At 48.6% G+C, this 18,993-nt stretch overlaps 1 protein-coding gene across 1 annotated transcript in view; it reads left to right on the plus strand.

The window, feature by feature from the left end:
• Positions 1 to 16,819, plus strand: part of LOC101160056 (partitioning defective 3 homolog B) — a gene marked incomplete in the record, with an annotated part of 92,878 nt that extends 76,059 nt beyond the window's left edge. Inside the window, 2 exon segments of the mRNA XM_023950478.1 lie at positions 16,123 to 16,233; positions 16,490 to 16,819. Of these exon segments, the coding sequence (XP_023806246.1) occupies positions 16,123 to 16,233; positions 16,490 to 16,723 (345 nt within the window).
• Positions 16,820 to 18,993: the final 2,174 nt, after the last annotated feature.

Raw genomic sequence — 18,993 nt, forward strand, 5'->3', positions numbered from 1 at the left:
GGACCTGTGTGTCCTGAGAGGCAGGAGGTCCTGCTGATCTCTCAGGAGTGTCTTTAAGGCTGCAAACGTGCACTCATGGAAGTTTCCATCAGAAAACGCTGCTTCTGTTTGCTTCGGGAGAATCACAGGTGAAGGTTACACCTGACATTCGGAAAGTTCTTTCCGTTTATGAGTTCTCAGCTCCAACGTGTGTCGGTTTGAATCGGAGAAACAGATGTTTCTGTCTGCTCACCTCATCTGTTATTTTACATTTGAATCTCACTTTTTCCGGAGAGTTGGACGAGTCTTTGTCCGAGTCCAGCTTTTGAAAAGTGCTCCAAGACTCCTCCGTCGTCGTGGTTACGTGTCATCACAGACTGACGGCGTTACCAGGAGCCTTCACGGCAACAGCTTTCCAAACCACCAACCTTCTGCACAGATCTGGGCTCCTTTCAGAACTCTTCCGTCTTTGCTAATCTGATCTAATCTAATCTAAGAAGTGTCAAAGGAAGTCCGACAGAGGTGCAGGACACTCCTCTGCTGTCGTGGCGCTCAGGCTCCTGACGTTTCCCTTTTATTCTTCTGGAAAACGTCTGGATCAAACATGCAGGTTTTCTTCAGAACTGATTATTCAGTTTTGATCACTTTTTGCCTCCGTGACCCTCTGACCCCCCCAAAAACACACCACCACCCTATGATCCAGTCTAAGGTGAAGCAAACTGGTGGGTGCTCGGAACCGCCGCAGGAGCCCAGAACGCCTTCGGTGACGGGTGCGAGCCTTCACGCCGCCGTGGCTTTGGGTGAAGTGCAGTTTCACGCCAGCATTACCGAGATACTCATCAGAGGAAAAGGAGGTGGACGGTGTTCTCACAAAAGCCTCTGTGTGAACCAGAACCCCCAAAACGCTTCCAGATTTCACAGAAACCATCAGAACTGCAGCTTCATTCAAGCTCAAACGAAGCCATTAAACATAACCAGGCTGCATTTTCTTTACGTTTCTCTCAGTCACCTTCCTGTTTTTCCTGCTGAAAGCTTCTCTTTCATGCAGCGTTCGCCATCACGGAGGCTCCTCCCCAAACGCCGTCTTTGTTAGCCACATACCAATGTAAACGCCATCAAACCTTTTTTACTTGCCAGAAATATATATTTGCCTCCAGATTCCACAAACCACATCCAGCCAGCAACAATTTGCCAGAGCTGATAAATGATTGTGTGTCTTTTTGTGTGGCAAAAAGCCGTTTTGTGTGTTTTCTCTGGAGAACAAATGAAATTAAAGAGCGTCTGCAGCAGCGTCTGTGACATTTACTTGTTTTTCTCTTTAAAGTTTCCTTGAAAGCCTCCTTTGAATCTCAAAGTTTTAAATTAAATTTCATGATGCATAAGCAGCGTTTAATAAAAGGCCAGGGCCAATGAATTCCAACTGTCTGCTGGGTTAATAGAAATGTTCCTAATTTGAGTGAAATCCTCCTTTATTTCATTGGCATTTAGAAAGCTGCTTCTTTCTCCTGATCCTTCCATCCACTTTTGGTTAATGGAGGTTAGAAATGTAGATTCCCGTTTCAACTGGAGTCTGGATTTCTGAAAACCGTTTCATAAATCTCCTGTAGTCTGAAGGTAGAGCTGAAGCCATCGGGGTCTGAAGCTTTGAAGCTCTGAAGCCCTGCAGCTATGAAGCTTTGAAGCTCTTAAACTCTGAAGCCCTGAAGCTTTGAAGCTCTGAACCTCTGAAGATTTGAAGCCCTGAAGCTTTGAAGCTCTGAACCTCTGAAGGTTTGAAGCCCTCAAGCTCTGAAGCCCTGAAGCTTTGAAGCTCTGAAGCTATGAAGCTCTGAAGCCCTGAAGCTTTGAAGCTCTGAACCTCTGAATCTTTGAAGCTCTTAAACTCTGAAGCTTTGAAGCCCTGAAGCTTTGAAGCTCTTAAACTCTGAATCTCTGAAGCTCTGAACCTCTGAAGCTTTGAAGCCCTGAAGCCCTGAAGCTTTGAAGCTCTGACGCTATGAAGCTCTGAACCTCTGAAGCTATGAAGCCCTGAAGCTCTGAAGCCCTGAAGCTTTGAAGCTCTGAACCTCTGAAGCTTTGAAGCTCTTAAACTCTGAAGCTTTGAAGCTCTGAAGCTTTAAAGCCCTGAAGCCCTGAAGCTCTGAAGCTATGAAGCTCTGAAGCTATGAAGCCCTGAAGCTCTGAACCTCTGAAACTTTGAAGCTCTTAAACTCTGAAGCTTTGAAGCTTTGAAGCTCTGAACCTCTGAAGCTTTGAAGCCCTGAAGCCTTGAAGCCCTGAAGCTTTGAAGCTCTGAACCTCTGAAGCTTTGAAGCCCTGAAGCTCTGAAGCCCTGAAGCTTTGAAGCCCTGAAGCTCTGAACCTCTGAAGCTTTGAAGCTCTTAAACTCTGAAGCCCTGAAGCTTTGAAGCTCTGAACCTCTGAAGCTTTGAAGCCCTGAAGCCCTGAAGCTTTGAAGCTCTGAACCTCTGAAGCTATGAAGCTTTGAAGCTCTTAAACTCTGAAGCCCTGAAGCTCTTAAACTCTGAAGCCCTGAAGCTTTGAAGCTCTGAACCTCTGAAGCTTTGAAGCCCTGAAGCTTTGAAGCTTTGAACCTCTGAAGCTTTGAAGCCCTGAAGCTTTGAAGCCTTGAAGCTCTGAAGCCCTGAAGCCCTGAAGATATGAAGTTCTGAAGCTATGAAGCTCTGAACCTCTGAAGCTATGAAGCCCTGAAGCTCTGAAGCCCTGAAGCTTTGAAGCTCTGAACCTCTGAAGCTTTGAAGCTCTTAAACTCTGAAGCCCTGAAGCTTTGAAGCTCTGAAGCTCTGAAGCTTTGAAGCCCTGAAGCTCTGAAGCCCTGAAGCTTTGAAGCTATGAAGCTTTGAACCTCTGAAGCCCTGAAGCTATGAAGCCCTGAAGCTTTGAATCTCTGAAGCTTTGAAGCCCTGAAGCTCTGAACCTCTGAAGCTTTGAAGCTCTTAAACTCTGAAGCCCTGAAGCTTTGAAGCCCTGAAGCTTTGAAGCTCTGAAGCTTTGAAGCCCTGAAGCTCTGAAAGCCTGAAGCTTTGAAGCTCTGAACCTCAGAAGCTATGAAGCTTTGAAGCTCTTAAACTCTGACGCCCTGAAGCTTTGAAGCTCTGAAGCCCTGAAGCCTTGAAGCTCTTAAACTCTGAAGCTTTGAAGCCCTGAAACTTTGAAGCTTTGAACCTCTGAAGCTTTGAAGCCCTGAAGATTTGAAGCTCTGAAGCTTTGAAGCTATGAAGCTCTGAAGCTATGAAGCCCTGAAGCTCTGAACCTCTGAAGCTTTGAAGCTCTTAAACTCTGAAGCTTTGAAGCCCTGAAGCTTTGAAGCTCTGAACCTCTGAAGCTATGAAGCTTTGAAGCTCTGAAGCTTTGAAGCCCTGCAGCTCTGAAGCTTTGAAGCCCTGGAGCTCTGAAGCCCTGAAGCTTTGAAGCTCTGAAGCTATGAAGCTCTGAAGCTATGAAGCTCTGAACCTCTGAAGCTATGAAGCCCTGAAGCTCTGAACCTCTGAAACTTTGAAGCTCTTAAACTCTGACGCCCTGAAGCTTTGAAGCTCGGAACCTCTGAAGCTTTGAAGCCCTGAAGCTTTGAAGCTCGGAACCTCTGAAGCTTTGAAGCTCGGAACCTCTGAAGCTTTGAAGCCCTGAAGCTCTGAAGCCCTGAAGCTTTGAAGCCCTGAAGCTCTGAACCTCTGAAGCTTTGAAGCTCTTAAACTCTGAAGCCCTGAAGCTTTGAAGCTCTAAACCTCTGAAGCTTTGAAGCCCTGAAGTTCTGAAGCCCTGAAGCTTTGAAGCTCTGAACCTCTGATGCTATGAAGCTTTGAAGCTCTTAAACTCTCTCGCCCTGAAGCTTTGAAGCTCTGAAGCCCTGAAGCTTTGAAGCTCTTATACTTTGAAGCTTTGAAGCCCTGAAGCTTTGAAGCTCTGAACCTCTGAAGCTTTGAAGCTTTGAAGCCCTGAAGCTCCGAAGCCTTGAAGCTTTGAAGCTATTAAGCTATGAAGCTCTGAAGCCCTGAAGCTTTGAAGCTCTGAAGCTCTGAACCTCTGAAGCTTTGAAGCTCTTAAACTCTGAAGTTTTGAAGCTTTGAAGCTCTGAACCTCTGAAGCTATGAAGCTCTGAAGCTTTGAAGCCCTGAAGCTCTGAAGCTTTGAAGCCCTGAAGCTCTGAAGCCCTGAAGCTTTGAAGCTATGAAGCTCTGAACCTCTGAAGCCCTGAAGCTATGAAGCTTTGAAGCTCTTAAACTCTGAAGCCCTGAAGCTTTAAAGCTCTTAAACTCTGAATCTCTGAAGCCCTGAAGCTTTGAAGCTCTGAACCTCTGAAGCTTTGAAGCCCTGAAGCTTTGAAGCTTTGAACCTCTGAAGCTTTGAAGCCCTGAAGCTTTGAAGCCTTGAAGCTCTGAAGCCCTGAAGCCCTGAAGATATGAAGTTCTGAAGCTATGAAGCTATGAAGCCCTGAAGCTCTGAAGCCCTGAAGCTTTGAAGCTCTGAACCTCTGAAGCTTTGAAGCTCTTAAACTCTGAAGCCCTGAAGCTTTGAAGCTCTGAAGCTTTGAAGCTCTGAAGCTTTGAAGCCCTGAAGCTCTGAAGCCCTGAAGCTATGAAGCCATGAAGCTCTGAACCTCTGAAGCCCTGAAGCTATGAAGCCCTGAAGCTTTGAAGCCCTGAAGCTGTGAAAGCCTGAAGCTTTGAAGCTCTGAACCTCGGAAGCTATGAAGCTTTGAAGCTCTTAAACTCTGACGCCCTGAAGCTTTGAAGCTCTGAAGCCCTGAAGCCTTGAAGCTCTTAAACTCTGAAGCTTTGAAGCCCTGAAACTTTGAAGCTTTGAACCTCTGAAGCTTTGAAGCCCTGAAGATTTGAAGCTCTGAAGCTTTGAAGCTATGAAGCTATGAAGCCCTGAAGCTCTGAACCTCTGAAGCTTTGAAGCTCTTAAACTCTGAAGCTTTGAAGCCCTGAAGCTTTGAAGCTCTGAACCTCTGAAGCTATGAAGCTTTGAAGCTCTGAAGCTTTGAAGCCCTGCAGCTCTGAAGCTTTGAAGCCCTGGAGCTCTGAAGCCCTGAAGCTTTGAAGCTCTGAAGCTATGAAGCTCTGAAGCTATGAAGCTCTGAACCTCTGAAGCTATGAAGCCCTGAAGCTCTGAACCTCTGAAACTTTGAAGCTCTTAAACTCTGACGCCCTGAAGCTTTGAAGCTCGGAACCTCTGAAGCTTTGAAGCCCTGAAGCTTTGAAGCTCGGAACCTCTGAAGCTTTGAAGCCCTGAAGCTCTGAAGCCCTGAAGCTTTGAAGCCCTGAAGCTCTGAACCTCTGAAGCTTTGAAGCTCTTAAACTCTGAAGCCCTGAAGCTCTGAAGCTCTAAACCTCTGAAGCTTTGAAGCTCTGAAGCCCTGAAGCTTTGAAGCTCTGAACCTCTGATGCTATGAAGCTTTGAAGCTCTTAAACTCTCTCGCCCTGAAGCTTTGAAGCTCTGAAGCCCTGAAGCTTTGAAGCTCTTATACTTTGAAGCTTTGAAGCCCTGAAGCTTTGAAGCTCTGAACCTCTGAAGCTTTGAAGCTTTGAAGCTCTGAAGCTTTGAAGCCCTGAAGCTCCGAAGCCTTGAAGCTTTGAAGCTATTAAGCTATGAAGCCCTGAAGCTCTGAAGCCCTGAAGCTTTGAAGCTCTGAAGCTCTGAACCTCTGAAGCTTTGAAGCTCTTAAACTCTGAAGTTTTGAAGCTTTGAAGCTCTGAACCTCTGAAGCTATGAAGCTCTGAAGCTTTGAAGCCCTGAAGCTCTGAAGCGTTGAAGCCCTGAAGCTCTGAAGCCCTGAAGCTTTGAAGCTCTGAAGCTATGAAGCTCTGAACCTCTGAAGCCCTGAAGCTATGAAGCTTTGAAGCTCTTAAACTCTGAAGCCCTGAAGCTTTAAAGCTCTTAAACTCTGAATCTCTGAAGCCCTGAAGCTTTGAAGCTCTGAACCTCTGAAGCTTTGAAGCCCTGAAGCTTTGAAGCTTTGAACCTCTGAAGCTTTGAAGCCCTGAAGCTTTGAAGCCTTGAAGCTCTGAAGCCCTGAAGCCCTGAAGATATGAAGTTCTGAAGCTATGAAGCTCTGAACCTCTGAAGCTATGAAGCCCTGAAGCTCTGAAGCCCTGAAGCTTTGAAGCTCTGAACCTCTGAAGCTTTGAAGCTCTTAAACTCTGAAGCCCTGAAGCTTTGAAGCTCTGAAGCTTTGAAGCTCTGAAGCTTTGAAGCCCTGAAGCTCTGAAGCCCTGAAGCTTTGAAGCTATGAAGCTCTGAACCTCTGAAGCCCTGAAGCTATGAAGCCCTGAAGCTTTGAATCTCTGAAGCTTTGAAGCCCTGAAGCTCTGAACCTCTGAAGCTTTGAAGCTCTTAAACTCTGAAGCCCTGAAGCTTTGAAGCCCTGAAGCTTTGAAGCTCTGAACCTCTGAAGCTTTGAAGCCCTGAAGCTGTGAAAGCCTGAAGCTTTGAAGCTCTGAACCTCGGAAGCTATGAAGCTTTGAAGCTCTTAAACTCTGACGCCCTGAAGCTTTGAAGCTCTGAAGCCCTGAAGCCTTGAAGCTCTTAAACTCTGAAGCTTTGAAGCCCTGAAACTTTGAAGCTTTGAACCTCTGAAGCTTTGAAGCCCTGAAGATTTGAAGCTCTGAAGCTTTGAAGCTATGAAGCTCTGAAGCTATGAAGCCCTGAAGCTCTAAACCTCTGAAGCTTTGAAGCTCTTAAACTCTGAAGCTTTGAAGCCCTGAAGCTTTGAAGCTCTGAACCTCTGAAGCTTTGAAGCTCTGAAGCTTTGAAGCCCTGCAGCTCTGAAGCTTTGAAGCCCTGGAGCTCTGAAGCCCTGAAGCTTTGAAGCTCTGAAGCTATGAAGCTATGAAGCTCTGAACCTCTGAAGCTATGAAGCCCTGAAGCTCTGAACCTCTGAAACTTTGAAGCTCTTAAACTCTGACGCCCTGAAGCTTTGAAGCTCGGAACCTCTGAAGCTTTGAAGCCCTGAAGCTTTGAAGCTCGGAACCTCTGAAGCTTTGAAGCTCGGAACCTCTGAAGCTTTGAAGCCCTGAAGCTCTGAAGCCCTGAAGCTTTGAAGCCCTGAAGCTCTGAACCTCTGAAGCTTTGAAGCTCTTAAACTCTGAAGCCCTGAAGCTTTGAAGCTCTAAACCTCTGAAGCTCTGAAGCCCTGAAGCTTTGAAGCTCTGAACCTCTGATGCTATGAAGCTTTGAAGCTCTTAAACTCTGTCGCCCTGAAGCTTTGAAGCCCTGAAGCTTTGAAGCTCTTATACTTTGAAGCTTTGAAGCCCTGAAGCTTTGAAGCTCTGAACCTCTGAAGCTTTGAAGCCCTGAAGCTTTGAAGCTCTGAAGCTTTGAAGCCCTGAAGCTTTGAAGCTATGAAGCTATGAACCTCTGAAGCTATGAAGCCCTGAAGCTCCGAAGCTTTGAAGCTATTAAGCTATGAAGCCCTGAAGCTCTGAAGCCCTGAAGCTTTGAAGCTCTGAAGCTCTGAACCTCTGAAGCTTTGAAGCTCTTAAATTCTGAAGTTTTGAAGCTTTGAAGCTCTGAACCTCTGAAGCTATGAAGCTCTGAAGCTTTGAAGCCCTGAAGCTCTGAAGCCCTGAAGCTTTGAAGCTCTGAAGCTATGAAGCTCTGAACCTCTGAAGCCCTGAAGCTATGAAGCTTTGAAGCTCTTAAACTCTGAAGCCCTGAAGCTTTAAAGCTCTTAAACTCTGAATCTCTGAAGCCCTGAAGCTTTGAAGCTCTGAACCTCTGAAGCTTTGAAGCCCTGAAGCTTTGAAGCTTTGAACCTCTGAAGCTTTGAAGCCCTGAAGCTTTGAAGCCTTGAAGCTCTGAAGCCCTGAAGCCCTGAAGATATGAAGTTCTGAAGCTATGAAGCTCTGAACCTCTGAAGCTATGAAGCCCTGAAGCTCTGAAGCCCTGAAGCTTTGAAGCTCTGAACCTCTGAAGCTTTGAAGCTCTTAAACTCTGAAGCCCTGAAGCTTTGAAGCTCTGAAGCTTTGAAGCTCTGAAGCTTTGAAGCCCTGAAGCTCTGAAGCCCTGAAGCTTTGAAGCCATGAAGCTCTGAACCTCTGAAGCCCTGAAGCTATGAAGCCCTGAAACTTTGAATCTCTGAAGCTTTGAAGCCCTGAAGCTCTGAACCTCTGAAGCTTTGAAGCTCTTAAACTCTGAAGCCCTGAAGCTTTGAAGCCCTGAAGCTTTGAAGCTCTGAACCTCTGAAGCTTTGAAGCCCTGAAGCTGTGAAAGCCTGAAGCTTTGAAGCTCTGAACCTCGGAAGCTATGAAGCTTTGAAGCTCTTAAACTCTGACGCCCTGAAGCTTTGAAGCTCTGAAGCCCTGAAGCCTTGAAGCTCTTAAACTCTGAAGCTTTGAAGCCCTGAAACTTTGAAGCTTTGAACCTCTGAAGCTTTGAAGCCCTGAAGATTTGAAGCTCTGAAGCTTTGAAGCTCTGAAGCTATGAAGCCCTGAAGCTCTGAACCTCTGAAGCTTTGAAGCTCTTAAACTCTGAAGCTTTGAAGCTTTGAAGCTCTGAACCTCTGAAGCTTTGAAGCTCTGAAGCTTTGAAGCCCTGCAGCTCTGAAGCTTTGAAGCCCTGGAGCTCTGAAGCCCTGAAGCTTTGAAGCTCTGAAGCTATGAAGCTCTGAAGCTATGAAGCTCTGAACCTCTGAAGCTATGAAGCCCTGAAGCTCTGAACCTCTGAAACTTTGAAGCTCTTAAACTCTGACGCCCTGAAGCTTTGAAGCTCGGAACCTCTGAAGCTTTGAAGCCCTGAAGCTTTGAAGCTCGGAACCTCTGAAGCTTTGAAGCTCGGAACCTCTGAAGCTTTGAAGCCCTGAAGCTCTGAAGCCCTGAAGCTTTGAAGCCCTGAAGCTCTGAACCTCTGAAGCTTTGAAGCTCTTAAACTCTGAAGCCCTGAAGCTTTGAAGCTCTAAACCTCTGAAGCTCTGAAGCCCTGAAGCTTTGAAGCTCTGAACCTCTGATGCTATGAAGCTTTGAAGCTCTTAAACTCTGTCGCCCTGAAGCTTTGAAGCCCTGAAGCTTTGAAGCTCTTATACTTTGAAGCTTTGAAGCCCTGAAGCTTTGAAGCTCTGAACCTCTGAAGCTTTGAAGCCCTGAAGCTTTGAAGCTCTGAAGCTTTGAAGCCCTGAAGCTTTGAAGCTATGAAGCTATGAACCTCTGAAGCTATGAAGCCCTGAAGCTCTGAAGCCCTGAAGCTTTGAAGCTCTGAACCTCTGAACCTCTGAAGCTTTGAAGCTCTTAAACTCTGAAGTTTTGAAGCTTTGAAGCTCTGAACCTCTGAAGCTATGAAGCTCTGAAGCTTTGAAGCCCTGAAGCTCTGAAGCCCTGAAGCTCTGAAGCCCTGAAGCTTTGAAGCTCTGAAGCTATGAAGCTCTGAATCTCTGAAGCCCTGAAGCTATGAAGCCCTGAAGCTTTGAATCTCTGAAGCTTTGAAGCCCTGAAGCTCTGCAGCTCTGAACCTCTGAAGCTTTGAAGCTCTTAAACTCTGAAGCCCTGAAGCTTTGAAGCCCTGAAGCTTTGAAGCTCTGAACCTCTGAAGGTTTGAAGCCCTGAAGCTCTGAAGCCCTGAAGCTTTGCACACCGGACAGGGCCTTTGATTGAGGGGTTGCATGGACATCACTGCCGACCAACAGGGGGTGTTCTCACAAGGCCCCACCCACCACTCTTCACACACGAACACACACATTAGTTGCACAAATAAGGTGGGCGTAAATGATGTTCTGTCCCCTCGTGGGGGGAGCCAGCCACTCAGCGGTGGTGGTTGTGTTCCTTTAACATTGACTCACAACCACTGACTGTATCTGAGAACTGGACTGAGTGACTCCGCCCCCCTGGCGTTCCAAACAGGAAGTGGCTCCAAGAGGCCAGAATCCCATAGACTTCTATAGTGAACAAGCTGTTAGTCATTATATTGGTCAGAAGAACCGTTCTGGATCTGGTACCTTTATCTAACAATTCTTGAAAATCCTCATATTTTTCATATTTTCTGTAGTTCAAGTTATTCAAGTTATAACCTGACCAATCAGACATTTGAAATGTTTGATTGACACATTTGGTGTAGCCGGCTTTCCAGTGGTAGGGGTTGGCTCCAACATGGCGGCGTCTGTATTGTGAAAAATGGCGACTGCACTCATTTGGTTGGAGCCGTGATAAACCGTTTACTGTGATGACATCACACGGACTCCTCACAGTCATTGGTCTAAATAGTGGGTGGGAGTGGCTGCATGTTGTCAAGATTTCCCCGTCCAGCTCACACTTGGATCAGGTGTCCGACCAACATCAGAGCAGGAATGTGGTGTTCAGGGACGACCCCCCTTCTTCTAATTCTGTTGTCACAATAATGCATCAATTCATTTGATTGACAGGTACCCCCCCCAGATCTCTGCTCACCTCCAGCCTGTGAGATTAGTCTGAAGACGGCGTGTGTACCCCATCATCTGTAGTGTAATGTAAGCAGGACTCCATCCGCATCCCATCATGCCTTTCTCCAGCTCGGCCCACTCAGCTGGAGTGCTGCGAGACTCCATGAGACACTCAGAGACGTGTTTGGACTTGTCCTCCACACCTCAGCGCTCATCACCAGAAGAGGCTGAGAGTCTGCAGATGATCTCAACCTTTCCATCCTCCTGCTCTCTGCAGTCACATCCCCCTTAATGCCCCCTCTCCCCCACCCCTTAATCTTTGAATCATTTCAATTTTGCCTCTCCATCTGCTGCCTTCTGCTCTGCTCCCTATCTGCATTTGATTGCGTGTAATGGTGGTAGACTGAGAGGGCAAATTGGAGCTATTCAGTGCAGTTCAATCCGGGCCCAGATGCTGATTTGTCACATTCATCTGAGGGCGCATTTGATCGGCCTAATGGTTCGGAGGAGAGGCAGGTCGCTACGCCGTCCTGAAACTTTCCTGAAAAGCCACCCGCCATATTTACCTCCACGGCTAGCCCCGCCTCCTCCAGAACTTTCCAGCTGATGGTGGGATGAGGAGCTGCTGAAGAAACGGGGGTGCTGCTCACACACCCGTCAGCGATGACACAGGAAGTGGCGAGGAAGGGGAGGGTCTGCTGTCTTCTGCTTGTGTGTGCACGTGTGCGTGCACGCTGCTAGCTTCCAGCTTTAAAGCAGAGTGAATTTATGAGGAATCCTTGATAATGACCCCCCAGTTGCTGCTGGCAGATAATCGGGCAGCGCTGTACTTACAGAACCTAAAAGCTAAACAGCAGCGTCATTAGACAGAGCCGCCGTGGAGCCTGGACCCCGTCTCTGCTGTGACTCTCATTCAGGCCTCTAATCACCCCCCCCATCAGATTGTCCCATTTATTTATTTTTCACTTCTGCGCTCTGCTCCCTCCCTCTGACGCCGCTCCTCTCAGAGGCATCGGGACCATCAGCCCATCAGCACGGTGGGTCCATCAGGACGGCGCTGTGCGACCGCTCAGGTGTGTTGGCGTGAGAACCCCCCCCTCTGGGGCATAAAGGAGGAGGTGGATGGTGGACTTCACTAAACTCTTTTTTAGTTTCTAGTTTGAAGCCTGAAATGGCTCTGGAGTTTCCGGTAGTTCAGACAAACCTTAGATGATTGATGGTTTGAGTCCTTCAGGTTAGATTTTGGTCAGATCTGACATGCAGTCACTGAAACGGAAGTATCCCCATGAAGTTCGGTTATGGTTGTTGGCTAACTTCCTTGGGCTTAATGAGACATAACCTGAAGTAATAGATGTTTACCCAATTCTGATTTTTTTTGCCCCTATGCGACCTGTATCTGATCTTTCATGACAGTCTGAACGACACAGATCCAATCTTTTCAAATGCGACCTCCGTCTGAACGGCCAGGCCACATGAATCCGACCCGTACGTCATCCATACGCTACAAACGTCATCATTCTGTGGCGGGAACGACGACATAAACATCGACCATGGCGGACGATGCTGCTGAGACCAGTCAGTGGAAGGGAAGCGAGGTCACCCATTGATTCATATTTGGGGTGACAGCTCTATTCAGGCCAAACTCCAGGGCTCTTATCGCAACCGGGCGGTTTTTGAAAAAATTTCCAGCGAAATGGCCGAGCGACATGTTGAACCTTCCCCGCGATGACTTTTTTTCCTTTCCGACCGTGGTCAGAAGCGCGGGGGACAGAAGGATCCTCCTTCGGGTTCACTTCCCTGTTCGGACCCTCAGATTCTCCAGAGCGAGTTAATAAAGAGTCAATAGCATTTCTTCTGGGGGAAACCTTCTTTAATCACTGTTCTCCTTCCTCCGTAACACACAACATGAATGCGCCCCCCACTGCCCCCCTCACTCCCTCCTGCACTGCACGCGCTCTTCTCTCTCTTACACACACACACACACACACACACACACACACCCCCACACACACACACACACACACACACACACGCGCGGCCCCCAGCACATACACATCAGAACAGTGGGTCCAGACGATCCTGGCTCCAATGCCTTCTTAAAATGAGAGGATTGTTATTGTTATTATTGAATGTAATAATGCAAAAAGAGCTCAGCTTTGACAGCACTGTTGTTGACATCCATTGTTAACGTTAGCTACTTCAACAAACAACAGTGACGTCGTTCACCGTTGAGTACTCTTCTGTACATGCGGGTCACTTCTGGGTCATTTCACGGTCACACAGGAGATCACAAAAGTTCACATTTAATTGGAAATGAGAACGGCCTTGCAAAAAAAATCGTATTTTTTCAAAAAATCTGAATTGAGCATTAAGCCCTGCAGTGTGAACGTAGCCATGGTCTTGGTCTCTCTCTCTCGCCCCGTTTGAACAGTCGGGTCTCTAACCTAGGTGTGAAACTTGAAAGTGGTCCTCCAAATAAACGCTGTAACCAGGTCCTGCTGTCTTCAGGTGCAGCTTTGGCCAGATTACGTCTTTTTTCAAATCTTGAGATGGTGACGGAGGCTTCTGTGTGGTTCAGGCTGAATTAGTGCAGCTCCTCGTATGCCGGGTCGGCCAAAGCTTCAACAGCGAGGCTGCAGCCAGATTTGTTTGTGGTACGAAGACGTCTGAGCACAGAACCCCATCCTGGTCTCTGGAAACTGGCTGCCTGTACAATATTTGACTTTCATGAACATCCTCATTTTGGTTTTGAACTCATTGCCAGGTACGGCACCTTCTTACCTGTCTAGTCACCTTATGTCCTTAGGCTCTGTGGACCGGTGTGCGTTACCGGTTCCCAGAACCAAAAGTAAGTTCTGGGGAGATGGCGGCTCCTCCTGGAGAATCCAGAGGTGGTGTTGGTCAGATGACCCCTCCAGTGAGTCCTGGTTGTCCTCTTGGTCAGACAGACCTGCATGTTTCTGTCCTCGTCCACAGCAGCAGCTCCAGCCTGAACGGAGCCGCTTGTGTCTGAGATGTCGACCAGCCTAGCGGATCCTTCCTGTACAAAACCGTCCTAAAGCATCTTGGAGATGTTTCTGGTGTTGCTAAAGCCTTAAAGCTGTGGACGAGAAGATGCAGACGGTTCTCTGGCTTGAAACGGCCTCCTCTGCTCGCTTTGGGACTCAAACTGTTCCGAAAACCAAAGTGTCTCTGCTTTCATAGAGAAGCAGCTGATCAGAAAAGGAGAAAAAGAGGGTTTTGTTTGAAAACCATCAAAAGCTGAAGTGACGATGAAACCTCCTCTGAAAGGAGAATCCCTTTGTACTTCCGATTTTCCTCACAGAGAGAAAAACGGCGTGCGCTGTCTCCGGACCAGACGTCGCCTGTCACCGCCTCCTGGCGACAGAGCGCGCTCAGAACGGGGAAGGACTCTGCCACTCAAACAACATGACAGGAAGTCATTGGGATGTCACTGACTCATGTCCTGCCTGCCAATCATCTGCGTGTGTGCGTGCACGTGCGCTTAACACACACTTGTCAATCAGACAGCCCCTCTGGAGGGGGGGTGTGCGGTGTGAGTGAGGGGGGGGGGTTAAGGGAGGAACAGAGGAGGTGAGGAGATGCTCTCAGAGGGATTTTCTTCTCTCCTCATCGTCACACTGGGGTCTTCAGTGAAGCAGACGACTTTGTCCATCAGCCGTCAGGTTCGTCTCCACCTCAGATGTTCCAGGTGCCGTCTCGGTTTGGACAGCGCGTGTCGCGGCGCCGTGACGTAAGCAGCCTCCAAATGCAGCCCAGGAACCACGCAGCCCTCCAGTTTGGACACGCCCAACGTTCTGTCCTAATGGGTGGAGACGGGCCGTCTGCAGGTGGAAAATGGTCAAACCTGTACGGGTCACACAGGTGACCTGCAGGTAATGTCAAGGTGGTAGACGCTGAGTGAACCTGTAGAGGTTTTTTCTACAGTCCCTCAGAGGAACTGCAATGAAATCCTCTCTGGAACGACGTTTTTTCTGGAAAACTGGAAACTTGGGGTTTTAATATTCCAGCATCAGTGAGGTGAGCCGCCGCCGCTGGGATTTTCTTTTGAGGACTTCCTGTCAGTTTGCTGGACTCTGCTGATATAAAACATTTTAGCATCTTTGTTGGTATTTAGTTCCTGTATTTCTAACTAACGCATAAATGCAGGTCAATCTGGGTGTGGCCTCTTTGGGGGGAGGGAGGGGGTGTCTCCATGGTTCTTTATAGCTGGAGGGCATTTGATTGGTCAGCAGCAATAATCCGATAAACAGAGCAGCATTCCATTGATGATTGATCAGAGCGTGTGCCAAGAAAGCACTCCTGACATCGATGCAGCGCCGCCATTATCCAGGGCTGTTGACACGGCGGGGGGGGGGCTTTTGGTGCCCCCCGTGGAAATCTGCAGCCTCAGCAGAAACGGGAAGAGTTCTGTCAGATTAGGTGAGTTTCTCTCTGCAGCTAATCAGTCAGGAGTTTGCTGAGTTTGTTTTCTGCTGATGAAACACTGACATGGAAGAATCCGCCGGTTTCATTTTTAGAACCACTTTTCTGTAGGGGGGGTGCAGAGAGTCTGGGCCGATGGTTCTGCTGACATGAACGCGGTCCTGAAGGCCGGTCTGGGTTCTGACGTCTTGGGGTGTTCTGTTGGTAGAACGTTTCCTGGGACAGTTCCATCCTCTCTTCTTTGTGTGACTCTGATTTCCCACAAGAGGAGTTTATAGTTGTTGCACCACCAAAGAAATGACTCAAAAGATTTTCTCAATTTTTCTTTAAATAAGTAATAAATCTGCCAATGGGGTTAGGAAACGGTTTTTATTACCAGAACTTCTAGTCACTAAGACCCCTTTTCTCAAACGAGGATTTTTTTGCTTTAGAAACACTTTCTGGATGACATCATAGTAAATTATAGACATTTTTTTCACAGTTGTGAGGTTCCGTTTCTGCAGTGGTGCAGCTCTGTGAGGTTCGGCTGGGTCGTTTTTCTGCTGCTTCTCTCCGGTCTGAAGGCCGGCCTGGAGGTTTGAAGCCTCGGTCGGAGATTCGCCTCGTTACAGCAGGGAGGTGTCAGCAGGGAGGTGTCAGTTTTACCGTCAAACTGCCTTCAGCCGGCGCTCAGAATGAAAAGAAGGGAACCAGGAGAACGGAGAGGTGCTGCTGAAGGCCGGCAGGTGAGGGCGGGAAAAGCAGCAGGAAAAGGTCTGTAGGAAGCAGTAAATGAGCCCCCCCCCCACACATTCTCCTCTAAATAGGCTTGGCCCCCTCCACCCTCAGCAGCTTTTTCTGTGGAGCCGCTTTGTTTTTATTAAACTTAAAGCAGCGATGATGTCGTCCTAAATAATGGATCTGCAGCCGCACGGCCCCATGGGAAAGGAGCGCGGTGATATTGCAGAAGAGAAGAATAATTCATCTGTAACTTCAGCAGATGAATAAAACATAAAGCGTGTTATAAGGTCACAGTTGGCGTGTTATAGATATTAACTATTTAGCAGCTTTGACTGAAACAGGTTTCTGAAGCCACAGGTCTCCGGCTGGAAACGGTTTAGACGGGCCTCCACAGATGTGGACCTCCATGAAGCAGAGGAGGATCACCTCAAAGACCACACATGCTCACTTCTTTCCCTCTTCTTTTGCTCCCAAACCAGAGCAGACCTTCTCTGAACCTCACGATTGGAGCTCTTTCACCCACATGACGATTCTTTTCCCATTCTGACGTGTTTCTCTCCTCTTTTGGTTGTGATTTTATCGTTTCTCTTTCCGTCACCTTTTCTCAGATTTGGGAAGAAAAAGGAGGAGAAGAAGGAAGCCAAGGCGGCTCTGCAGCGGCAAAAGTCGGACCTGATGAGCGACCACGAGCTGGAAAGGCTGAAGGAAGAGCGAGAGAGGTGGGGCGGCGCTCTGCAGATGTTTTGTGATGTTTCTGATTTTCCAGAACCTGGCTGTGCGTCCGTGGAGACGGGTTTCCGTGTCCTAGAGTTGGTTTGCAGAATCAGGCGTTGGACTTGATCCTCACCTCGTTCTCAGAGCGTAAAAGTCTGAAGATTTTCCTCCCAGTCTCAGGAGAAACGCTGGTTTCTCATGTTCCTGACCTTTGACCCTGAGCTAACGGGACCTGAAGCCGGATCCGCGTTCCTCTTTCAGAATCGAGGCGTCCCATCCGGAGCTGCAGCAGGGGGGGGCTGGAGCTTCCTCGTTCCCAGACGTGGAGGACGACGAGGCCGACCCCAACTACGCCCGGATTCAGACGTTCAGAGACAGAGAGAGCAGCCCGCTGCCCCAGCCGCCTCAAGCGCCGCGCTACGGCATGGCTCCACCCCCTCCAGCCCAAAGGCCCTCCCCCCAGAGCCCACCACGCTTTCAGGGAGGTCACGCTGAAGACGCAGGTGCCGTCCCTGACGATGAGCACGTGGACAGGCTGTACGCCAAAGTCAACAAGCAGAGGAGCGCCGGGGCGGCGTCCCCTGCCACCACCCACAGGTGAGGCCGCCGCTGCCTCATATAGGCTGGTTTTTAGACCAAAACAGAGTTTATTGGAGGATAACAACGCTATCTTGGGACCGGCCCCGCCTCCATTACCCCCAGCAGCTGAGGCGGGGCCCCCTTGTGGCGGGGCGTGTAGTTTCAGTGTTAATTCGCAGACGCGGTCAGAGGTACTGCCGCGCCAATCAAGCTTCAGGCTTGATGACAGCGCGTCATGTGAACGTCTGAACTTTGGCCAACAGTTTACATCAACCAATCAGGAACTCGGCTTTGGCCGGTGATCAGTTGATGATGTCAGCAGTGGGCGGAGTCCAAAACCAACACGAGGGAAAATCTGATTGTTGTCGTCCTGAGGTTCATATTTTTTTATTTGTGTGGAGACAATTTGAAATAATCCTTTTTGATTTTATTTTTGTTTGTTCCGCCTCTGACTAACGTGTGATAGGAAGTGGTCAAGCAAAAGTGCCGCTGAAAGCGCCGTCATTCAGACGCTGCTGCTGCAGTAGATGCTGAAGCTCGCCGTAGCGGGAGAGTCTGTGAATGATGTCATGAATCTATGGAGACGTGATCACCGACACTTTTGTAGAGGTCACCACGATGACCTTAACGTCATCGTGTCTCCATGGAGCAGTGTGGCCAATGGATGTCGAGTTATGACCAGATTTTTGGACAAACGTCCAGCAGTGAATTTAACACGTTTGGTGTGAACGCAGCATCAGGAGCCGGCCTCCAGAGTAGGTCACGTGACCGCCCAGCCCTCCACCTGTCACAGCGTCCCTCCTTGCCGTGGCTGTCAGATGTATTCTGAGCTCCCACTGCAAATCGAGTTCATGACTGGATTTGAAGATTCAGATGTGGAAAAGCAGGTAAACGGATGAACCGGGTTATCTTCTGGTATTTGTACCAACAGGAAATCTCTGCATTCAGTCCGAATCTCTGAAGAGCAAACCTCCAGACTTTGCTAACACGCTTCATCCGAGCAAAGTTTCTACATCTGATCAGAAAAAATCTTTCAGTAAAACCTCCAGAGGTTCAAGTTGAAGGAACAGAACCCCCCCATCCCCACCCCGGCTTGAGAACCACTGAGAGATATTAGTGGGGAGAGTCGGGTCCAAAAGGACCAAATGACATGGAACCGTTCCTCCACGGCTTTAGTTCCTGCTTCCTGATAGATGAATCCATCACGCCTGTCTTCCTGAAGCCTGACCTTCTTGAGCTTCTTGCCATAACTATTTGGAGCCTATTGGTTGAATGTATCTGCGATTTTCCCAGCATGCCTTTTCCCTAAAGCGAGCGTCTGGATGCTGTGTGTCCTGGTTCATCATCTCCTCCTGAAACCTGATGATGCAGACAGAAAAAGTGCAGGTATTGGCTGACAGTAATCGATGGTTCCAGTAAAACGAAGGTGATATGTCAGCGGCGAGCGAGCGTGGCGGTCAGAGGAGGTCAGTGCCGCTCCGTGCACGCAGGAAGCACAGAGAAGTAAATGGCTACGACACGGCGGCTGGTTAGAAACTGCTGAAATGCCCACAGATTGGTGCTTTGGATCAAATAGACCAGACAGATCGTCTCCACTAATGAATGAAGGGACTTCCTGTCTGGACGTCCCTGTCGCTACCTTATTGGTACCAGAAACCTGATTGGTCCCCGCATGCGTGAAATCTGTCAACATCTGCTCGAAGCGTTTTACGTCTGTTTCCCGGTTCGAGTATTTCTTCAGATATTAACCTCCTTAAATGTTTGCAATAATGAAAATAATGAAAAAGCAAAGAAAGACTTAGGGATCAGGACTACTCGATCCGTGCCGCACATGTGCAGCAGCTTTCTTCTCCTGTCCGCTTTAACGGCACTTTACTCCCCAGTGTGCGAGGACAGCGCACATACGACACTTCATTTATTCACCAACACTAGGTTTTCCCATTTCCACCAAGAGAGAATGAGTCCAAGCGTGAGGTTCTCCCCATTCCCCACATCGCTGACATTCTTGTCTGCAGTGACAGCAGTATAGGATCAGACTCTGTTACGGTGCTCACTGCAGGTCTCAGTACGGAAGACGCTGAAGTCCTGTCCCCCGGACGCTGAAGTCCTGTCCCCCGGCGGGAAATGTTAGTGGGAGCTGTTCACCGGTCACAACGTTGGCCTCCAGAGAAAGTGATGTAAGGTTG

This window comes from Oryzias latipes, chromosome 21 (genome assembly GCF_002234675.1).
Source record: "Oryzias latipes chromosome 21, ASM223467v1".
In the NCBI taxonomy this organism is placed as follows: Eukaryota; Metazoa; Chordata; class Actinopteri; order Beloniformes; family Adrianichthyidae; genus Oryzias; species Oryzias latipes.